We start from the raw sequence: 23,139 nt of genomic DNA on the forward strand, positions 1-23,139 counted from the left end.
GGCACCTGAGCGGCATGCCAGGGCAAAGCGCAGCCCGCACCTGGCATTTGCCCAGCGGTGAGTCTGTGGCGGGCAGCGGCGGGCTTTCAGGTGCCACCCGAAATGCCCCTCCTCGACCCGCGAGGCTTCCTGCTGGGCAAACGTCCTGCCCCGTCGAGCCTGGAGCTGCCCTGAATCCCAGACCTCGGCGGCCCTTCCCGGCAGGGCGGCTCCTCGCCCGCGCTCCTCCTCAGGGCAAAATCCTCGCAGGCATTGCAGGCGAGAGCGAGCGGGCAGGAGGGATCTTCGTCCGCAGCAGCTTCCTGTCGCGTCACGGCGCCCCTGGTGCAAGCTCGGGCATAGACTCCCGCCTGCAGACTCCGGCATTCAGTGGCACGCCGCCTCTGTGCCCGCTGCTGCCGTGTCGGAAAGGGCTTTCCTCTCTCTCGGCTCCTGCGCCGGAGCAGGCGAGCCCCCGAAGGGCCTGTCGCCGAGTCTCTCCCCTCGCCCGCCCTCCCTGGAGGAGCCACCAGCCCTTCCGCAGGCGAGAAACCCAGCAGCGCCCCAGGCGCTACCTGAGGGCCTGTGAGATGCTGGCGTGTTTACGTCGAGGAAGCTCCCGAACCTATTTTTCGCAAGGCCCTTCTCCGGCTGGGCAGGAGCGAGAGCTGCCCATCAGCAACGGAGAGATTTTCTATATAAAAGGTCGGAGCAAAGAGGGAAATCCGTGTTCTCTGCTGTTCGAGTGAAATGCCTTTCTTTTTGTTCTGGGCTGGGTTGCGCGAGAGGTGACTCCTCTTACAGCCCGTTGAGGCTGCGCGCAAAGTCTGCGGGCGAGTAAAGCGCCCTGCGCTGGATTTGCTGTGCCGGGAGAGGCGCCGCGGAGGCGGAGCAATTTAAGCGGGTCCGATGGCCGCATCCCGGGCTGGCAGGGTTCTCGGCAGGGGATTTTTGGGGAGTGAAAAACCAGCCGGGCCCCCCCCCCGGTCCCCAGTCCGCCCTCTTCCTGCGGGGCCTGCGCTGCAGGGGTGTCGCCGCTCTCCCGCAGCCGGCGGGGCTTCAGCCAGGGCTGGCGACAGGAGAACAGCTGAGCGGGACCTCCTCGTGGTTCCTTTGCTGTGTCTCTCAGGATTTCGGCCTCGCCCTGATCCGCAACTGGCGGCCTTAGTTGCAGACCGGACCTAAGCTGCCGCCTCTCCCTCCAGGCTGTCAGTGCGCGGGCATACAAAATGTGATTTAAAATAAATGTTTAGGGCTTTGACTCTTCCTCCACCCCACGCCCATTTTAAATGTAAAATCAGCCCTAATGACTCTCTGCTAATAACCACAGCTGCGGCGCTAAGGTCCTGTACGTCTCCTTTAAAGGTTTCCGATATCAACCCGGAAGTTGGTCTTGGCGTGTGAGTCTGCACGCTGTAAGTCTACGCCTACGCGCGACCTCCTTGCCCATAGAGATGCTGAGGGCTAGAGCGCGCCGCTCTGCCGCCCTTGCGGGCGTCGGGGGTGCTGCTCTCAACGTTTCTCTCTCTAGGCCTGAGACGTTCACAGGAGTCGCCGGCGGTGTCGTCACAGGTGCGCGACGGAGCGGAGGGTGGCAGCCCGAGGGGAGCGACCCGGCGGGGGAAGCGCGGCGCGGCGACGACCACCAGCCAGCCTTAGCCGGTGAGTTCCGCCGCTGAGCCCGTCTCGGCCCTCGGGACCCGTTCCGGTTTCTAGATCCGCGGCTAGAACGGCGAGTGTGTGAACGCGGCGAACACGTGTCTCCCGCGCGGCAACGCTCCTCCGGGAAACGGTGGCAAGTTGGGCTCCTTGGCAAAAGTGGCGCCGGCGGCGAGTCCGGGTAAACGGATTATGTCCTGTATCAACTTTTATGTTGTATTTTAACAGGCTATATAACTATAACTTATGTATAACTACATATGTGCGCGTGCGCGTGTGTATATACACACACATAGTGTATCTATCTATCTATCTATCTATCTATCTATCTATAGTTTTAATTCTAATCAATGTTTAATTGATTTTTAATAGTTTCCCCTCCCCTCATGTTTAGATGCACTTATTTTTATCTGTAAGCATTCTTGAGTCTCCTGTCGGGGGGGGGGGGAGTGAGGTATAAATACATTAATAATAATAATTTTAAAAAAACAATAAATATGAAGCATGAAACAGCAGACCCTATTTTTTGCCAGCTGCTCCTCCAGATTTCTGAGAAATCATATTTGGTTGGCTGCTTGTGAAATAGCATACTTGCTTGTGTGTATGTTTGTGTGTGTGTTTTCTGCCAAAGTACCTGGAACAGTTACAGTTTTAAAATACTCCCTCCCCTAATGGTGCAAAATATAAAACAGAGTTCTCTCCATTTGATGGGTGGGTCCTTTCCTCTAGGCATGCAGTTCTTTTGGTAGTCCAAAGGATCTGGCCCCCTATTCCCTCAAGCCCTTAAGAAATTTTGTTCCCATTCTGAATGTATTTGTTGCTTACAATAAATACCAGCATGCCTGGAATCATTAATGTTAATGGACCTGGGTGTATGGTGCTATTTATGCAGTGCTAACTTAATAGTTTTGTCTTTAATGCTCCGCAGGCTGTTTAAATATATTTTTATTGTATCAACTTCTGCTTTGTTAGTCCTGCCTTTTTAAAAGGACATGTAAAACACTATTTTTAATTAATTTCTAGAATTTGTTGGAAGAGGATCAATTCTAACAGTCTCTGAAGAAAGATACTGCTATCTTGGAAGAAATGGTGGTTTTCACATGTAACGCATGTGGAGAGTCTGTGAAAAAGGCACAGGTTGAAAAGCATGTAATTGTATGCCGCAATTGCCAATGCCTTTCTTGCATGGATTGTGGTAAAGATTTCTGGTAGGTTATCAGAGTCTTGTTTCATTATTTGGTTTTGACAATTCATTGTTATTGCTATTATTGTTTATATCCTGCCCTTCCTCCCAAGGAGCTCAGTGCAAAAATCTGCAATGAAACTGGTTTGGTGTTACAAGAACAAGTGGGCACAAGCCTTAGACCAACAAATCCCCTTTGAATGTTGAGAGGTGTCAGTCACCTGACGTTATGGTGACAGTCCTGCCCACCTGTCATAAGTTACTATATGGAGGGTGGTGGACTGATGAGTCCAGCCCACTGGTTAGATATAGTTTTCCACTCCTGATTAGGATGGTAAAAAATGCAAGGGGGGGAGGGAGGGAGAACTGCCAAAAATGTCTTCTTTAAAAGTTGAAGCTAATGCATAAAAAATTAGTAAAGTCATCATAAATAGAATCGTTTAAAGAAAATAAGAGTAGCAGAATAAAATCTGATTTACAGTAACAAGATCACCATAAAATAAAAGCATCTCCCTGGCCATGCAAGGTGGAACCCTCAAGAAATCTCAAAGGGTGAAGGCAGTAGCCTTTGATTGTACAAGAAATGGCTGAAGAACGTTTGGCTGTCTAAATGCTTTCCCATTCCAGGGAAGCAGAGACTTTTGTGTTACTGAGTGCTTAATTTGGCCTGGGAGGAAGTCTGAGGTGGCAAGTAGATTTGACCTTTCCTGCAACCTGAGAGAGATGGGGGATTTATGACTGGGAAGCCAAACTGAACTGTTCTCTTGCCTATATTGCAAAATGCTGGAAACTACTCTCTCTCGGCACCCACAGCTGCAACAGGATATAACTGTGAATTGCACTGCAGGATTAATTTATGCTATTTTCTCAGTCACGCTGATGTGGGATAAAGGCAACGGATGACATTACAGGATTCTATGTGGATATGCAAGCTTTTGTGCTATTGCTGCACAACTTGACAAATGGTGGATTCTGCTTGGATTTTAATTCTAAGTAGTGCTGTTAATTGAAAATCTATGTAAAAAGTGAACAGTGGTACCACTAGAATAATAAGAACTACTGAAGCCGAGAGGTCTCCAAATGATGACATTGACCTTAATGCTGACCTGACATTCTTCTGACACAGTTTTGCCCCTGTAAATAAAACCTTTTTGTTTAAAGAAGAAGCTGCGCATAAGCCCAATCTTATTTTAAAGCATATGAGTTACTGAATTGATGCCCTGTGTGTGACTTCATTTTATGTGCAGCCTAATCTTGTGCGGAGTTACATTGGCATAATCCCATATAAGGATTAGGCATGCTTAGCTCTATATAGAATTGCAGGTCAGCTTCTGCCAGTCATAGTTCTTTCTGGATTAGCTTGACCCGTGGCTTCTCTGGGAATTAAGGCTATTCAATATATCCAGAGCTGAAATCTTCCTACTGTGCTATTAGTGTTGTGCTATAAACTGATTTTAAGATGTATTTTAATTAATTGATTGCCTGTTTTTATATTCTTTGTATACTGTGTTAGTTTTATGATGTTAGCCGCCCTGAGCCCGGTTCCGGCTGGGGAGGGTGGGGTACAAATAAAATTATTATTATTACTACTACTACTACTATGGCTTTTTACCTATGCTGTTCTTAATATTTAAGGGGTGATGATTATAAATGTCATGTGAAGTGCCTAAGTGAAGACCAGAAATATGGTGGCAAGGGTTATGAAGCCAAAGCTCATAAAGGAGATGTCAAACAGCAGGAATGGATTCAGGTAAAAACAAGTGCACACATAAGCAGGGTAATATGACACTTAATTTACAGGGAAAGCTGTGTACTGATTGATTGTCCCTTTTCCCTTTCAACCAATGGTCTCTGAGGCAATTTATACCTCAGATCAAAACAATACAAGAATACATTTAAAAATCAGACAATAAGAAAACCCACTAACACTACATATGATTATCTAACTTCACCCATCAAACATTTGGGGAACAGGACACCTTGCAGCAGGCACACACTGAATGCAAGAGTAGATGCCAGCTTGTTGGTTTGGGAGGGCATTTCATAGTCAGAGGAAAGCCCTGTTTCTGCCCATCTGACAGAAGAGGGCCTTGGCTGACAAACTCAGCTCATGGGCTGGTGCAGTCCTTCAAATACTAAAGTCACAGGCCATTCAGAGCTTTTAACCAAAACCAGGACTTTGTTGGCTGCCATGTTCTGAAGCATTGGAAGTTTCTTAATTGATGGTTGCTATTCCAGCAAGAAGCAATACGTTTCATACCAGCCCAAGGTGGCAAAATGCATTCTTAGTCACATGTGTCCATACGTGAGACTATATTGAAAACACCTTCCAACTACAGACTTGAGCCTTGACTAAATACAACCCCATTTTGAAAAAGTTGTGTGTTCCCTTGGGAGTCACCACCTTAATCTTGCCCTGACTGAGCTTCACTTTATTAGCCCTTGCGCATCCCATTCCTCACTTGAGCTGCTTGTGTTAAGAGTTTCCAGCCCCCCCACCTAGATTTGATGAGAACGATAAATAATGCTGAGTGTCATCTGCATACTTAATAACCCTTCACTCCAAATGTCCAAATTACTTCACCAAGTGGTTTCGTGTAGATGTTAAATAGTGTTGCAGTGTGTGTGTGTGGAAATGGAAACTAGATCCTTGCGGTACTTTGCAGCATAAACATCATGAGAGAGTGTGAACTAATACAGAGTTTTTATCTTACTCCTACTTCATGTGTTATCTACCCAAAATGTAGTTTTAAAATGTCAATGTATTGATTGTCATAGGCAAGCTTTCAGGCTCCGTGTGGGCCATTGTTTTTATCTGCAGTGAACATAAACACCCCAGAAGCAATAACACAATTCCCAAACCTCCAGACCCTGATGCAGACAGGGGAAATGGACAGATTTAAACCTGCGATGTGTATAGCATAGATTTGATTTCAGTGCATCAGACTTGTGATTTAAGTATGTTGTGTCTCAGATGCTATCATTCCCACTTTCCTTTTGTAGAAGATTCATCAAGCGATAAAGGAAACCAACATTAACCCCAAAGTTCGAGATATTTTGGAGCAGATGTATACCTATGACAACATTCCAAGAAAAAAGGGCAAGTTTCAGGTATGCTTAGAAGTAAACAGCTCAGACTGCAATTCTGTACTTGCTTACTTGTGAGCAAGCCCCAGTGATCTTGTTTCTGAATAGGACTTGTTTCTGAATAGACAAATATACCGTATGATTTTTTTTAAAAAAAATGAGGTTTCTTCATGAGAAAGACAGACACGTTTCCATGACAATCACTTGGGTGGCTGTTTGCCTTATCCATCCAAGTGGCGCAATATAACTTAGCTGCTGCTGTACCGTAAAGATCAGTATGCCTGCCTGCCCACCTGCTAGATGGTAAGGGAATTTCTACAGGTCCCACAAGTTACACCTTCTGAAATTTCCTGTTTTACACAACCGTTAGCAATGGTGGAACCCTGCCCTCTTTTGCATATGGGCACCCTAATCTTATCACATATTATGCAGATAAGTGGTAAAATTGTATTTATATTATTTTTTTTAGCCTCACGGGCTGCTTGCCCACAACTAATAATATTTCTCACAAGGCAGAATTGTGTGTTGTGTATTGCGCTCTCAGTTCACGCAGGGCAACCACGATACGTGATGCTCCTGGCCAATATGTCACAAGAAAACAACTATTCTCTAGAACCAAGGTAGTCAACATGGTGTCCTCCAGGATGTTGTTGGACTCCCACTCCCATCATCCCTGACCATTGGCCACTATAGCTGGGGCTCTGGGAGGCCACCATGTTGGCTACCCCTTCTCTGGAAAGCGTCACCAGAATCCTCCAGGCTCAGGGGTTCTGCTGCAGGCAAGTTGATTTGGCAATTTACAACGCCCTTTGTTGGCAGAGTGGGGGTGGGCATTTCTTGACAGCCCCTTTCCCTCATATTCCCGCTGTTGCTCTCACCGTCCATTCTTGTTGCTGCAGCTGTGCAATCACGAAATGCAGTGATAAACACCACGGTGCCTTGAAGTGAGTGGGAGCAGCACATGCATTCAAGGGCTGCAGAAGGATGATTCGCTGCTTTGATCTGCAACAGGCACAGGAAAGTGATCAAAGAGGTTAAGTGAGGCAAAACGGTTCAGGGAGTGCAAAGCAAAGAAGTTTGCAAACATGTACTTCAAAGCTAATTGAAAGGCCACCCTAAATGCAGAGGCGCTTAATACAGTTGAAGCATTAACACTGAATTGCGATAGCTACCAGCTTCAGGGGCTTCCTGTCAGGAAGTTGGTGCCTGTCCTTGGCCGCATGATCTCCGCTGCCTTTCCATAGCCCTGTTCACACCTCAACCTGGGCAGCTAACACATGGGAAGTGGAATGGGGCTGCACCTCCTGGTTCCACCCCTTGGAAGCCATGAACTGAGTGTGCATACCTGCCAAGGGGTGTGTCTCTGTGTTACCAACCTGTAACTCATAGGCAGCTCTTTGCAGGTAGACACACACACAGCCTGGCATTGCCCTCCGCCCCGTCTGCCATGTGTGAGCCTCACATACTGAAATAATGCATGACTTGGGCTCATGTCCGCTGCGCTGGAACTACTTTGCCACTACCAGGTTGTGATTCTAATGTGTATTACAGTTCTACCTGTGACTGTTACTGAATGCAGCAGAGGATGTTTCGCATCTATAACTTGGCATCTGCCTCTAATTAGATTCTGAAGAAAGGGGCATGATTGCTGGGTCCCATTTGTCCCTTCTGCCGATCTGAATACTGCAAAAGTGTCTTGCTAACAGATCAGTGCATAAATAGAAATTCTGCTGTTTTCTACCTAAACAGAACTGGATGTCTAACAGTTTGAAAATACATAGCACTGCACTGCAGGACCAGGTGTGGGACATTTTTTCACAAGCTACCAGGAAGGTAAGCTAACTGGAAACTGTTTAATGGAAGCAATGTTTCATAGTCAAAAGTCCACAAATTGTGGCTGAACTTGTAGCCAGTCTTTCTTTTCTATTAGCCAGCTAAGTCCAGTCGTGCCACAATAACAGTGGGACTTTAGGATTGCCTCCTAAATGGATTGCTAGTTGTACTCACTTGCTTAATAAATAATTGCTTTTAATAACCTTGTAGGCTTCCCTTTCCCCTCCATGTGCAGAGTTCCCCTTTTGCAATAGAGAAATGTGCTGCATATGCATTTCTTAGTTTAATGTCCACACAGATGACAGTAATGCTTGTCTTTAAGGGCTCGTGTGAACAGAAGTTAGGAACTTTAAACTTCTGGGAAAGTGTCTTCCCAAAAAGCTTCTGCAGCTTTCTGCTTTGCAGGATATAGACGAAGTAGCCTAAGATAAAGCAAGAAAGAATTGGTTATTTGGGATGAGGGTCCTGGGGGTGGGGGGAATAGCCCAGAAGTAGAGGGATGGATTTTTCACCACCTCCCTCCACGCATTCAGAAAAGCCCATTGCAAGTCCCACATCCTAGAAACATACTGATTATTTTTTGCTGGTGGTACTTGTGAGTGTACCTTCTCATTGCACCAAAAAGCAATTCTGTGTTTTGCTTAAAGCAGCGAGGGGGAACCATTTTGGCTCCATGGGTCAGATCCTTATCAGGGCCAGATATGACAAGTGGATAGGATTACTTCCTGGAGTAAACTGCTGAAGTCCCCCCTGCCCCAACTTTTTGACTAGGGGGTGTCATCATAGTGATGTATAAGCCCTCTGCATCTTCCCAACAGGAGACAGCTGAAAACCAGTCTGCAGACAGTGAAGTTATGCCAACGCCATCAGAAGACAACCAAGTAAAAATGGAGAAACCTGCAAAGAAAAAGAATAAGAGGGAAGAAAAGGAAGAGAGGAAAAATATGAAAAAGGCAAAAGAATTAAGGTTGCAAGTTCAGCCAGAGGGCCTAGATCTCAAAAAAAGTAAAAAGTCTAAGAAAGAAGAGAGAGAAAATGAGAATGGAAATATTTCCAAAAGGAATGGCTTGAAGTTGACAAAGCAGCAGCAAGCAGATGTTTCAGCTGAACTGGAAATGAATGGAAATGGTGTCAGTACAAAAGAGGCAGGGACCAAAGCAAATGTGAAGAAACGCAAGCGTAACGTCTCTGAAGGTATCAGACTTGCAGTTCTTGCTTCTAGGTGTGAGGTGCAGTTTGGGGAAAAAAGACAGTTTGTAGTATATAGGATGTACGGTATATAAATCAGGATAAATTTCAGTGCTTGGAGCTGAAATCGGGGTGAGAGTGACAGCCTGAGAGAGATCCTGTTTTCTACCCATCTCTGTCGTGAATTCTCTGCGGCGCTTTAGCAGAAATGCTCAGAGTTCCGGGTTCTTCAGTGCAGTATATTGTAAGCTATATATACAAGTATCTACAGGCTATAACACACAAGCAGTTCATACAGTCAAGCAGAGTACCTGGCTGCACCTTAAGGCAAATAGGAAGACCTTTCTATCTCTCTCTCTGACCACACTCCACTACACCACCCACTTACTGCTGGACAGGTTTCCCCTTTAAACCGATGACAGCCAATCAACTGACAGCACATTACTGCTGAGTCTTTCTGACCTAGCACTTCCATAGAAAGTATTGCAGGCTGACTGCATCAGCCAATTGCATCAGCTAGCAAACTCAAGCCTGCAGACTTACTATCTCACACAGCATTCTGTGAATCCCGACAATCTCATCTGACAACGTCAATCCTTTTCTGATTTTTCCTTGTTGTAGGAGGTTTTTATGAAATGTCAGGCAGAGCAGATTTTAGATTTAACCACTATTCCAATTGGTGGGTTCCCTAATGATTCTGTTACTGGACTTCCTGACGCTTATTTTGACTGTTTCTCTCCCTGTAAATCCCACCCCAGATGTTGACGAATCTCCCATTGCACAAAAAAGAATGAACAATTCAGAAACCGAAGAAAATGAGGATCAGCTTGAAGGTAACCTTCGCTTGGATGCTTTTAGCAGTTTGCAACTATGAGCTAGATCTGTTTGTTGATGGCAACAATGAAGTAGCAACTTAGTCAATATAATGATTAGAATCATTGTTAAAGTATAAGGGAGAGTTGTAACATTTATAAGGACATAGTTCCCTTGTCTTGAAAGTGGGTTAGTGAGTACCAGGCTTAGATAACACAGGATATTCGTGTCCAAGGAGGACAGGGGCTTATAATTTCATGGATGGCAATAGTAATAATAATAATTTTATTATGTGTCCCCCACCCATCTGACTGGGTTGCCACAGCCACTCTGGGTGGCTTCCAACATATATAAAAACATAATAAAAAATTACACATTAAAAAGCTTCCCTATACAGGGCTGCTTTCAGATGTCTTCTAAAGGTTATATAGCTGATGATGATGATAATTTATTATTTATACCCATCAGCTTGAGTTTCTCCGGCCACTCTGGGCGGCTTCCAACAAAATATTAAAATACAGTAGTCCATCAAACATTAAAAGCTTTCCTAAACAGGGCTGCCTTCAGATGTCTTCTAAAAGTCTGGTAGTTGTTCTCTTTGACATCTGATGTGAGGGCATTCCACATGATAGGTGCCACTACCAAGAAGGCCCTCTGCCTGGTTCCCTGTAACTTGGCTTTTCACAGTGAGGGAACCACCAGAAGGCCCTCAGAGCTGGATCTCAGTGTCCGGACTGAATGATGGGGGTGGAGACGCTCCTTCAGGTGTACTGGGCCAAGGCTGTTTAGGGCAAAACGACATACCATTGGTTGGATGGATCCAGAGCAGGGAGAATGAGTTTTTCCTGCCCTCTCAGTCTCACCACAGCCCTGCTAGAACAAGACTGCCTCTGACTAGTTTTTGCCATCTTCCATCTCCCACTGTTACCACACCCAGGCCTTTCCTGAAGATTCCCAACATTGAGAAGGCTTGGTTGGGGGCAGGGGACGACATTGGGGTCTGCGAGGGGGCGGGGAATGTTCTGCTAGACAAGCAGATGCTGGTACGTGCAAGCTCTGGATCCAACCCTATACGGATATTTAATCTGTTAGGAATAGCCAGACCAAGTCTCAATTCATTTTGTTTCCTTTCTTTTTAAATCTTCTTTTCTTGGACAGAGCAAATCCTCTCCAGCTTGCAGCCCACATTTTGCCGAAATGCCAGCAGGGGTTCGCCCAAGAAAATCCACTGCCACAGTTTTCAAGTGTTATAGAATATAGAGTTGGGCCCGGAGTTAACTAACCTGGTGTGCCAGTGGAAGCCTGTGCAAGGGCTACTCCCCACCCATGAGCCCCCTGCGCCTCCCCCAGATCCATCTGGAGGGTCAGACAAGCCCTAGAGCAGTGGGAGGAAAGGGGGCAGAATCCCACCTGGCAAGCAAGAATTCTTGCACTGACAGAGCAGTCAGAAGAGTCTGACGTCAAATTCCTCCCTAAGCCTCTAAATGTTTGTAGTAGATCACATCGGGTAGAAAATGTATGTAGGTTATTATAGTGAGTTTGGCTGTTTATATTTACAGATGAGATTTTTTAAAATAACCACTGGAAAAAGTTGGTCATTTCTCCAGGTGGATGCAGCTGGCGGTTTTCTGGGTTGGAACCAGCCAGGTGTGTTTCCCCTCTGAGCTAGAGAGGCATAGGGACTGGCTGCTGATTTGGGCAACGAGGCCTTATTCATGGTTGTTGTTTTTAAAAAAACTCCTTATTGCTTGAGGAGTAATACTTCCTTATTGTTTGATTTATAACCCATTCTCCCTTGTTCACATAATCCTGCACTGCTGTGCTTGGCAATATTTCAGTTTCCAAAATCATCTCAGTTCAGCAGGTTGCTTAGCAAGCAGGGCACAACTGACCTGACCACGTAAACATTTGAAAGTGGTGTTAGGTTTCCATAGTGACCTGGCCAAAATGCATGGGGATAATTTATTTTATTCTCTCTTCCATGTCTTTTTACAAATTTTTACAGGTAAATTCAGTTGGAAGGGAACTATAAAAGCTGTTCTGAGGAAAGCACCTGACAATGAACTGCCAATGAAAAAACTAAGGAAGAAGGTATATTGGAGCATCTTCTGACACCCAGAGTACAGGGCAGGGCAAAGTTCCCCTGCATAAGCACCACTGGAATAAATATTTGTATACTGCCCTTCATTGTAGAACTCAGGGCGATTCACAGCATTATTCACAATTATTTCCTTATTTCCAAATTATTTCATAATTTGCCTGTTTAAAAAATAAAGAAAAAATTGTACTGTTCAGGGAATGGTTCCCTATCGTAGAATCAAAGAGTTGGAAATACCCTTCAGGCTCATCTGGTCCAACCCCCTGCAATCCAGGGATCAGAAGGCAAAAATAACTTTGCACATGCTCTATCCATTTGGCCCTTGAAGCCTTTTAAGGAAACACACACACACGTCTTGCTCTGGGGAGAAAGCACTCTGCATATGGTCAGGGGCACGCCACGCGCAACGCAGGACCCTTACTGCCAAGCAAGAAAACGCCGCAAGGCTTGAGGACAGGAAGGGAAAGGCCTGATCCGAGAAGGGCCAACTCTGAGGCTTCTCTGAGGAAACGGAGCAGGCTCCAGAATGGCTGCCCACCTCATCGCCTCCCCTCAGGCTGCTGCCTAACTCCAGCGCCCGGCCTTGCCCGACTCCCTGTATTCAGTGAGGTTTTGTGTAGGAGAACGTACTTTGGATTGTGCCTTAACTTTTTAAAAACCTGTGCTTCTGTGAGCACAACCATTTGCCAAATTCCAATTTAAATGAGCAGTTGCTAAACCGTAGTGCTGCCCCCTTTCCTCTCTGATGAACTTCTGCTGTTCCACCAACAGCATTTAGCACCTTTTGTCCAAAGGCCTTGTTTGCTGATTGCATTTAAAATATATATGTTCTGGGCAGGTGGGATGGTCCTAAGCATTCCACAACTCAGCAGCTAAGCCAATGTTTAGGAAAGCTCCTGTACAGTCGTACCTCTGCTTATGTATCCCTCCAGTTACGTAAACTTCAGGATACGTAAGTGGCAAACCCGGGAGTATATTTCCAGGGTTTTGCTGCACATGCAGAAGCACTCTACCGTGCCACACGTGTGCGCAGAAGCAGTCTCTCTGGTTGCAAAAACCTCTGGATCCGGCCAGACCTCTGGAACTGGAAGTACCACTGTAATGCAACCGAAGACTTGGTCATGTAACCAATAGCTATGGCAGTTTCAAAAACTGTCAGCCTAGATTTAGCTCAGGTTTTCTTTCTTTTAGTTCATAACGTTACAAATGGAGAAGTGACAGCTAGTCAGATGCCACCAGGCGCATAGAAAGGGCCTCATTCCCCCAGCTGCCCCTGCCTTCAAAGGTGGCAGCACAGGGCTCTGCCAGAAAATCTTAACGTGGGCAGGCTGCTATGGGAGAACGTGGCCCCTTTGGATCTTCCAGAGCTCTAAAGTCAAAAACCAGCGCTGGTTTTGTGCCTGGAATTAGAGACTGGGAGCCAGTGCAGGCTTTAAAGCCCAAGTGGAATATGACAGACCTTGCTGGGTTTGCTTTGGAGTAGATGCTTCATATTCCAGAAAAGACACTTAAGCTGATAATGGCGTGAAAGGTTTGAATGTAACTTCTTTTTGTCTCTCCTTTTTTCTCGTGCAGGTTTTATCACAGTATTATGCAGTGGCAGGTGATCATCATCATAAGGCTGAAGGAGAAATTCTGGCCCTGTTCAATAAGAAAGTCAGCAGCAATCCTAAATTTAGAGTTTTAAAGGAAAAGGTTAAGCTTATAAAATAGCTTTTTAGTTCTAAAATAAGGATTTTTAATATGTCCCCAGTTTTGTTATCAGATGTAAAGAGATTTTTCAGATGTATATGGCAGCAAACCTTGCCTGTATTTGATTGTGAATTTCCTTTTATTTCACATACAGTTTGTACTGATTAAAAAGTTACTTTTAGGAAAAAATGTGGTTTTTTAAAATATATATAATGACAATCTTTCTGTTGCAATTTATAAAAGTTTAAGTTATGGTTATGATCACACCCACGAGCTACTGGGTGTGATCCCATGGTCAGAAATACTCAAAGAGAAGGGAGTCCAAGAAGGATGGGAGTTTCTGAAAGGAGAAGTATTGAAGGCCCAAATGCGGACAATAGCAACAAGGAAGAAAAGTGGGAGGCATCTGAGGAAACCAGTGTGGCTGCCTAAGGAGCTTGCAGATGAGCTGAGAGTTAAGAAGGGCATATATAAGAAGGGGGAAATCACAAAGGAGGAGTATACACGAGTAGCCAACAGTTGCAGGGGGGAAGTCAGGCTGGCTAAAGCTCAGAATGGGCCATAAATGGTTCTCTTCTAATCACAGAATAGAACTTTTAGATACAACTCATTTTTTAAAAAAAAAAACACTACTGCAATGTACCCAGTGAAAGAAAGTTTACTCTGAAGTGTGTGTGTTTTTGTAAAGAAATAAATCACACTAGCTTTGCACCCGATAGTGAAGGGTCTCGTCAGCAAGTATTTCCGCACCTAAACCCAGAAAGCTGTACAGGTTCTTTATCTATCTTACAGTGGTGGACAATGTGATATTTTTATGAGTCCCTGCTCCCCATGCAGCTGGATTGTTTGAACCATATTGCAGTGGTCCAGATAGCATGTTTCAATTTCAGCTGAGACTTTACATTAAACAATACACAGTCCCTGTAATACTCCAAAGAAAAGTCATTATTGATGTCAGTTTCCACTTAGGTGGCACAGTACGATTTGGAACAGAGGGAAAATATAGCTGGACAAAACAGGTTGGCAGAAGTCAAGGTGTGGAAGCCATTTTCCTAAATAGCCACTGACAGTCTTCCTAGAGAGCCTTTCTCATGAACCATGGCGCCTGCATCCACAAACTGTAGGTTAGGCTATAGGTTTTGGGGTGTAACAGAGCCAATGGTTACACCTCTAAAGTTATCAGCAAAGAAGCTTCTACAAGTTCTACAGCAAGGTATCAAAACCCAGGTGGGGGAAAAAATATTTCTGGTTCCCTAGCAACTTTACAAATTGTTGTTGGTATAAACTAACTCGTCAATCTGGCAGTCTAGGAACCCAACTCTGAACACCAACAGAATGACATTCTTTTTATATCATACTGATTTCCTTTCCCGCAGATTAGCATATGTCTCCTCAATACAAATGTGTATATTTTTAACTATTGTGGTTATTGAACATTGATCTTCTCTTTGTTTGTGCTCTGCTTTGGCACTGCTTCTGCATTACTGGTCTGTTTCTTCTCTCTTTCCTCCCACTGAAAACTGATCGTCTCGCCTCCTGCTATTTTCTCATTGCGCCTGAACAACAGCGTCTCCAGTGGAATATACCTGGTGACCACTGGAGACAGAACCAGCGCATTGTTTCCCTCAGATACTTGAAAGCTGCAACAGTGTTCTGTAACAAGGAAACCAGAGAGCAAATATTAAACTTATTCACAGAAAGTTTGTAAAGGCTATATTGTTCTGTACATTGAGCTGCAGTCACAGGTTACCAGATCTCACAATCAATATATTCAAAATTTAGCCCTTCTCCCAATTAAGCTTTCGGGGGGGGGGGGGGAATCCTACACGCACAGAACAAGTCTAAGTTTCTTTTCTGCTCTGTTGGCCAAGGAGAGCAGATTAAGTTTCCCCTTAATACATTAACAGGAAGTGTTACTTTATATTCAGGTTTAACATTCAGCTGGGGAAGATGTCTGCTGAGAAGCTTCTCTCCTTGCTCGCATTAAGACAGTCAAACCAGCTTAATCTTACATGTGGAGAAAAAATGTTTTAATCTTGATATTCTGTTTACGTTGACACTGAATAAAGATCTCTGAAAAGTTTCTGATTCATGACCGTTTAAAAACAGGCTTTGTCAAACTGTTGGGAGTCTTCAAGCAAGTAGCAGTCCCTAGAAGTTTGCAACCTAAGTCTGATCATTCGTTAGTATGATCCTTTGACAGATTAAAAAGCTCCCAAACTCGTCACTCCTTAGCAAGGATGCTCCACACTGAAGCCTGGGTCAGGTGGGAAGGGAAGGGAAGGGGCAATGCTGCTATTTAAACAATGGTTGGGTGCAAGCCCAATCAACTTGTGGCATCCAGCAGAGTATGATGAGAGGAAATGCAGATCAGCTGCTATCAGACATTCGGCAATTGTTTAGTTTTGCTTCGTTTCCACAAGAAGACACCATCCTCTAAGGGTGCTTCCAGAGAGGGGTCCCATATTGCAAATGAGTCAGGTCTGATTTTTCAGTATCTGCTTTTGGCTTCTGTACATTCCCAGTGCTTCAGACATTAATGGTCATTGCTATTGCACAGCATTTTGTCCACACTGGGTATTTTGTCCTTTCAATCATTCCTCCCCACCCTCTGCTGTCAGTTTCTGTTCTAATACAGGTATTTCAGTACCTTTTTCAATTTTCCAAGCAAGTTCTTAAGAGCCAAATATATCCACCCTTAGTTATCTTGCTTTGCAGTACAAGGCTATTGTATTCTGGAGAAGAGTTACTCCTTTGCTCAGTTATGATAAGACTCGTTTTAACCAAGGTGTTTGTGTAGGCTTCCAGCCTTCCTTCTCAGACTCTGAACTTCAAGGAAACTTGCACCTGTCTTTTGGCATCATGAACAGCACCTGCAAATGAGCGGGCAGCAGAGGCAAGTATGGAGACTGGGGAGGGGGAAAACCCCACAGGACAGAACCCGGGGGCACTTCCTATGCTGCCATGTTGTGTGGGACTCTCTGGTTCTCGGCCTACTATGGGGTGCCTGGGAGAGTCATACACCAGCTGTGATGTCCAAGAAAGAATGAAGGAGATGCTGAGACTTATCAAATATGTGAGGAACATAAGACAGACATTGTCCTGAGGCAATTGGAGGACTTGGGAAGAAAGGAGGCAAGAAGAAACAGCTGAGTTTATCTTTTAAGAATTTGGGAGCTCTTTTCTCCCAAAATACTCTTATTCAGACGCAAGGGCAATTCTTCAATTGTGAACAAGGTTTAGATGAATTTCTTCATAATGTTATTCATGGGTTAGAACAGGTTCAGGCACCTGAGCATCTACAGCCTGGTAGGCTTGCGAATGTGATGGAGAAATTAAGGTTACTGAGGGGATGAGGGCTGATGCTTTCCATAGGCTGTTATGGTTACACAGAAACCAGCATCTGAGAGAAAACTTCTGCAGCTGGCTTTGCTGTGATGGGAGCTGTTATCTCCAGCGTTAGATATGTTACAAAAGAGGGTTTGGAAATTCAGAGACCCAAACAGACAGAAGAGTGGAAGCAAAAGATGAACAGGCACTTGATGCTGAAAATAGGTTAGTTATGTAGCAGCTGGAGACAAAAAATAACTTCTTCATGCATCTGTACTGGGATGATGTACATGTCTCCCAAGAGGGGCACAGCATCTTCCTTGGGGATTCACAATAAGGCCTGGGGTGTGCATTCATGGATTATGAGGGGAGGGAAACGAAGCACAGGCTGCTCCCCATCCCACCCCCAATCCTATTTAGTGTTGCGGCACAATGCAGTTAAAAACAGGAAAACGGGGAGGGGGGGATAGTAAGCACCTTTGAGCACTGCAAGAAGCAAAGGGGAACTCATGGGAAATTCATGGGATCCAGCAGTGGTAGCAACATAGACAGACATCCTTTGGCGCATCATTGAATGTTTGGACTATGACAAGACCTGAAAAGGGAGAACTGTTTAATCAGGAGTGTTTGGCTCTGAATAAAGCTTGAAGTGACAGGAGAAGACTTATACCACATCATGCCATGGCGTGGCTTGGAGTTAAACACACAAAAATCATCCTGCTGCAGATTCTTTAAAGTTACATTGAAAAAATGTTTCCTTTTAATACTCCCTTATTAAATCCCCAGTATCTCTCTCAGGATATAAAGAGAGTTAATTTCCCTCTCCAATAACATTCCAGGGCTCATCAATCTCCACAATCTGAAGATCCTAGTAGCTTAGAAGTCCTTCTTGTGCCAGTTTTGTTCCGTTCTGTTTTGGTTTTTAAAAAATCGCTGTTAATTTACAGACTAATATACTTCTACATACCTAGAGAGTCACTTGGGTATGTGTGGTAACCGGCACTTTTTGGGGGGTTTGCCATGTTTTGCTTGAAACCCAGGCACTCCGCTACTAGCAAATAGAAATGTATAAATGATGTTATCAAAAGTGCAGTGGGACAAAGACAAAGACAAAGACATAATAGTTTGGACACAACTATGTCCAAACATAGTGGTGCTGTGGTGCTACACGCTGGGACATTTCCACTACCCTTCCAACTATAGCAGACCCTCCAAGTGTCCCTATTTTCCAGGGACACTCCCGGATTAACAGAAGCTGTCCCGGCTTCCATTTTGATCCTGGAATGCCCCACTTTTCCTTACATCACCCCTATTTTCATTGGAGAAATGTTGGAGACTATAGAGTTATGCAAGCCCCGAGCCAAGGAAATAAGTAACCTTTAGAGGACACCTGAAGGCAGTCCTGTATAGGGAAGTTTTAATGTTTAATGCTTTATTATGTTTTTGTATATGCTGGAAGTCGCCCAGAGTGGCTGGGGCAACCCAGTCAGATGGGCAAGGTATAAATCATAAAAATATGATGATGTGGATGAAACAGGACATCCCTATTTTCATCAGAGAAATGGCGGAGGGTGTGCTATAGCTCCTCTTTTCCTGGGAAAAGCTGTTCCTGGTGATCAGAGGAGAATTCAAGAGGATGAGGAGGGTTTTGGTTAGAAGGGGAAGCCCTTTACCTCCACAGAAACACTTTCTGCTTATGCACAGGGCAATTTGCATGTAAGGACTATTATTACAGCAAACAGAAAATGCATTTGGTTCAAAAGATATCCTTCTTCTGACTCCCTATTGAATTGCCTCCATATAGGTTTACTAACATAATCAAGTGTTTTGAACAATAAACACTGTTATATAATGGAAAGTAATTATATGTAAGCAAATATATATTTGAATTACGTACCCACGTTACCCTTTCATTCATTTTTCACTGCCACTTCCTTAAACAACGAGCTTCTCCTCTCAGGTGAATCCCTTAAAAAGACAATCTACTTTTGTTAGAGTTTCCTTGTCTTCCACCATAAAACACACACTTGATTTTGCTACTGATAAAAATAGAGAGGGAGCCGACGTTTGATTTGTGCTAAGTAAATACCGTATTTTTTGCTCTATAGGATGCACTTTTTCCCCTCCAAAAATGAAGGGGAAATGTGTGTGCGTCCTATGGAGCGAATGCAGGCTTCAGGCACCTATCCGCAAGCCTTCTGAGTGCGCCGGGAGTTCCCGCCGGGCTCTGAAGGCTTGCGGATACCAGCCTGCAGCCTGAAGCCCGGGGAGCGCAGCGCCAACTCCCGCTCCGCTCCCCGGGCTTCAGGCAGCTATCTGCAAGCTCTGGGAGTGGCGGCGAGGTTGCACGCAATCTTGCCGCCACTCCTGGACCTGTTTTGGGGGCTGGGGTCGGGGGAAGCTCGGGCTTCCCCCACCCCAGCCCCACGGCTAAAAACAAAGCTAAGACAGGGAGCGGGATCCATCCCGCTGGCTGTCTTGGCTTCCTCTTTGGCCACACGCAACCTCTCCAGCCGGGAGAGGGTGTGTGCGGCTAAAGAGGAAGCCAAGACAGCGAGCGGGATGGATCCCGCTCGCTATCTTGGCTTTGTTCTTTGGGGCTGGGGGGGAATAATTCTTTTTCTTTATTTCCCCCCCTAAAAACTAGGTGCGCCCTATGGTCCGGTGCACCCTATGGAGCGAAAAATACGGTACTTAGAAAGTTAGGCCCACTCTGGACCCAACGGAATGTAAGGACTATAGATCACTTGCCAACACCCCTTTCTTGGCAAAGGTGGTGCCAGGGTGGTTGTGGAGCAGGTATTGCTGGGTGAGACTGATTATTTAGATCCGGGCTCAGACCCAGTTGCTGAACTGAATCAACCTTGGTCATGCTGACAAACCATGAGAGAAACCAACCCTTGGCACTTGTATTCTGGGGTTCCATGGGATACTGTTATCTTTTCAGTACTATTTAACATCTAAATGAAACCATAGGGAGTGGTGATTAGAAGTTTTGGAGCAAAGTGTTGTGAGTACACCGACAACACACGCAACTCTATTTCTCCGTGCCATATCTATTAGGGCCAAGAAACTGTGCTTGAATCCTAGGAAGACAGAGGCTCTGTCAGTGAATGGTTCCCATGTCTGGGAAATAGGCGAGTTGCGTGTCCCGAACGGGATCTCTCTCTGAAGCATCAGGAATGCAGCTTGGGAGCACCCCACATCTCAGCCACTGGTGGAGTGGTAAGCGATAGCCTGGCCATGCACTGATAAAATCAAAGCCAGCAGGTTCCAAGCACAAGGGCCCTCTTCCAGCAACTGGTATCTAGATGCTGCCTCCAACTGTGGAGGCAGAGTAGAGGAGTTTTAGGTTCTTCTGTTCGATGCATGTTATAGTCAAGATGGCTTTCCTGCCTCACTTAGGAAACAACCAGAATTGGACTGGGAAGTGTCAGCAAAATGCATCGCCTGTGGCAACTAACAGCTCATCTGTGAGCCAGAGTGTTTAAGCTGGACCAGGGAATCCTAAGCCCAAATCCGCACTAGCCTTGGTAGACCTAGGGCTGGTCACTATTTCTCCACCAAGCTTTGGTGAGGATAAAGTGGAAGAACCCTATGCGTTGTTTCCTGAACTCCTTGAAGGAATAGAATCAATGTCTTTACACCTTTACACCTTACCCTGAGAACTAAGGGTCTGGACTCCGGAAGGGCCCCATTATTGGGATTAGATTTAAAAGTTTCGGTCTATCTTAAATTGCATTTCCCCATATAGTATTTAAAATTTATATTTCTATATTGTAACAACAACACTTTGCATGTCTTCTTTTTTTAAAAAAAACAACATGCTAAAGGCAACTGAGGTGAGCAATTCTTGAAAGGTAGGTGAATGGTTATTGTGGTGAAAGGCAATCCTTTCTCCATTCAGCAATATTTTTCACAGATTTCACAATTATTCCTCAGGCTTTTTTACTCAGCGAAAAAAATGCCATGAGGGATATTTGGAAACTTTTGCAAAAGCATGAAAGACTTTCCTTTCCTCATTTACCTTCCTCTTATCAACAAGAAGGGGGTTTTTTAGTCGTGAAATTTGGGAGTTTTAACACACTTCTGCAGTGTAATAATTCTGGGTCCTTAGGCAGGAATGAGGAATGCCTGGAAATGAACATTGCTCTTTGGAGCTTGCTCTGTCTTCCTATGTCTATCATATCTCCTCTCAGTCTCCACTTTTCCAGGCTAAACATACCCAGCTCCTTCAAGAGCTCCTCATAAGGTGTGGTTTCTAGACCCTTGATCATCTTGGTCACCCTCCTCTGCGCATGTTCCAGCTTGTCAACATCCTTCTTAAATTATGGTGCCAGAACTGGACACAATAATCCAGGTGTGGTCTGACCAAGGCAGAATAGAGTGGTACCATGGTTTCCCTTGATCTGGACACTATACTTCTGTTAATGCAGCCTAAAATAGCATTAGCTTTTTTTGCTGCTCCATCACACTGTTGGCTCAGGTGAAGCTTGTGGTCCATCAAGACCCCCAGATCCTTTTCACTTGTACTGCTTGCAAGCCAGGTGTCCCCCATTCTATATTTATGCAGCTGGTTCTTTCACCCTAAATGGATAAACTTATATTTACTGCATTGCAGGGGGTTGGACTAGATAACACTCAGGGTCCCTTCCAACTTTAGAATTCTACAATTCTATGAAGATTTGCTAGAAACTTTGCACTGATCTTAATTTTACTATTTGTAAGCAAATAGTGTGGACTAGATCACAATATTGTACAATGCCCCCTTTTCAAATTTCCCAAGCTCTTTAGCTTTACAGTTGCTTTGCCTTTGCCTCTCCTCTCATCCAGTTCAAATGCACACATGTTTATAGCTAGCACATTCCTTGCCTCAAACGCACCATTATTTACTGTCTACTCCTTAAAGGGTCAGTTCAGGGTTGCAAAGTAATTTAATACACACTTGAGAATTCTCACTTGAACGCAACAGGTTGTTTAATGTCCAACTTAGGTTGGATTGTAGCATCTGGTTGCATTTCAACAGATGGTGTACTGATAAGCGCCTGCCTCTGTGTACTCAAATGTTTTAAGTGAAAAGAAAAATGCCCACAGATAAGGCAAAATGTATTTATGATGTCTTAATGAGCTACCATTAACTAGCTGTCCCCAAGTTCATAATTAATTACTAATCACTTATCTCCAAGATGCATAACACAAGGAGATATACGCGGCTCCGGTCCTCTGGTCCAGTTGCTTCAGAGAAGATGGTTGGTGAGACATGGTTTTTTACATCTTACCATTCTTAGAATCAGAGTTGGAAAGTGACTGAGTCCCGCCTCCTGCTTAATGCAGATTCTGTTGCGCAGCTATAGACTCCCAGACAGATGGTTGTCCAGCCTCTGCTTAAACACCTCCAGTGACGAAGCACCCATTACCTCCTAAGGAAATCTGTTCACTGCCAGACAGCTCTTACCAGCAGGAACGTGGTTCAAATGCTTAGTTTAATCTGCTTCCCTGCAATTTCCACCCATTGGTCCTAGTCTTGCCCTCTGGAACTGCATGATGGTTCCATCTTCTTCATGACAGCCCTTCACACATTTGGAGACTGCTGCCTTGCCATCCTTTTATCCTGCTCGGACTAAAGATAGCACACCTAGATCTTTCAACAATCCTACACAGGGTTTGATTTCTGGACCCCTTGGTATGTTGCCAAGGAGTCATGCAATTGGCCTTCCTGCACGAGGTGGGGAAAATGTGTAAGCTCAGTCATTGTTTTCCCTGAGGGGAAGGCTAGGGAGAACATAAGAACATAACATGATGCTGCTGGATCAGGCCAATGGCTCTTTTACTCCAGGATCCTGTCCTCACAGCGGCTGACCAGGTGCCTGTGAGAAGACTGTAAGCTGGGCAGGAGCACTCTGCCCACCTGCGATGTACAGCAAGTGGTATTCAGAGGCAAATGGCATCTGACAGTGGAGGCAGAGTCATAGAATTGTAGAGTTGGAACAACCAGGGTCTAAGTCGAACCCCCTGCAATGCAGGAATCTCAGCTAAAGCATCCATGACAAATGGCCATCCAGCCTCTTCTTAAAAATCTCCAAGGAATAGAAGTCCACCACTTCCATTGTTGAAGAGCTCTTACTGTCAGAAAATTCTTCCTGATGTTTAGTTGGAATCTCCTTTCTTGTAACTTGAAGCCTACATGCTTCCTACATGCCAGAGGAGGGAAAAACAAGCTTCCATGTGACAGCCCTTGAGATATCTGAAGATGGCTATCATATCTCTCCTCTTTTCC

General features: G+C 45.0%; 2 protein-coding genes across 4 annotated transcripts; both read left to right on the plus strand.

Annotated features, from left to right (window-relative positions):
• Positions 1–14: 14 nt before the first annotated feature.
• Positions 15–1,658, plus strand: LOC308485672 (uncharacterized protein; the record flags this gene model as incomplete). Of its 2 annotated transcripts, XM_081021594.1 has the most annotated exons (3): positions 15–684; positions 1,345–1,394; positions 1,511–1,575. In XM_081021594.1, the coding sequence occupies 3 exons, from the start codon at positions 15–17 to the stop codon at positions 1,514–1,516; spliced, it is 726 nt and encodes a 241-aa protein (XP_080877720.1). The 2 variants fall into 2 exon arrangements, with proteins under 2 accessions (XP_080877720.1, XP_080877719.1); XM_081021593.1 differs by having other exon boundaries at positions 1,345–1,658.
• Positions 1,532–15,235, plus strand: LYAR (Ly1 antibody reactive). 2 transcript variants are annotated; one of them, XM_081021590.1, is made up of 9 exons: positions 1,532–1,641; positions 2,662–2,846; positions 4,457–4,571; positions 5,825–5,932; positions 7,658–7,741; positions 8,560–8,935; positions 9,688–9,762; positions 11,748–11,833; positions 13,416–15,235. In XM_081021590.1, exons 2-9 carry the CDS (start codon positions 2,725–2,727, stop codon positions 13,551–13,553), a joined length of 1,104 nt encoding a protein of 367 aa, XP_080877716.1. In that variant the 5' UTR covers positions 1,532–1,641; positions 2,662–2,724; the 3' UTR covers positions 13,554–15,235. The 2 variants fall into 2 exon arrangements, with proteins under 2 accessions (XP_080877716.1, XP_080877715.1); XM_081021589.1 differs by having other exon boundaries at positions 1,622–1,774.
• Positions 15,236–23,139: the final 7,904 nt, after the last annotated feature.

The sequence above is a fragment of the Podarcis pityusensis genome, assembly GCF_964106645.2.
Source record: "Podarcis pityusensis genome assembly, chromosome: 9".
Taxonomy (NCBI): Eukaryota; Metazoa; Chordata; class Lepidosauria; order Squamata; family Lacertidae; genus Podarcis; species Podarcis pityusensis.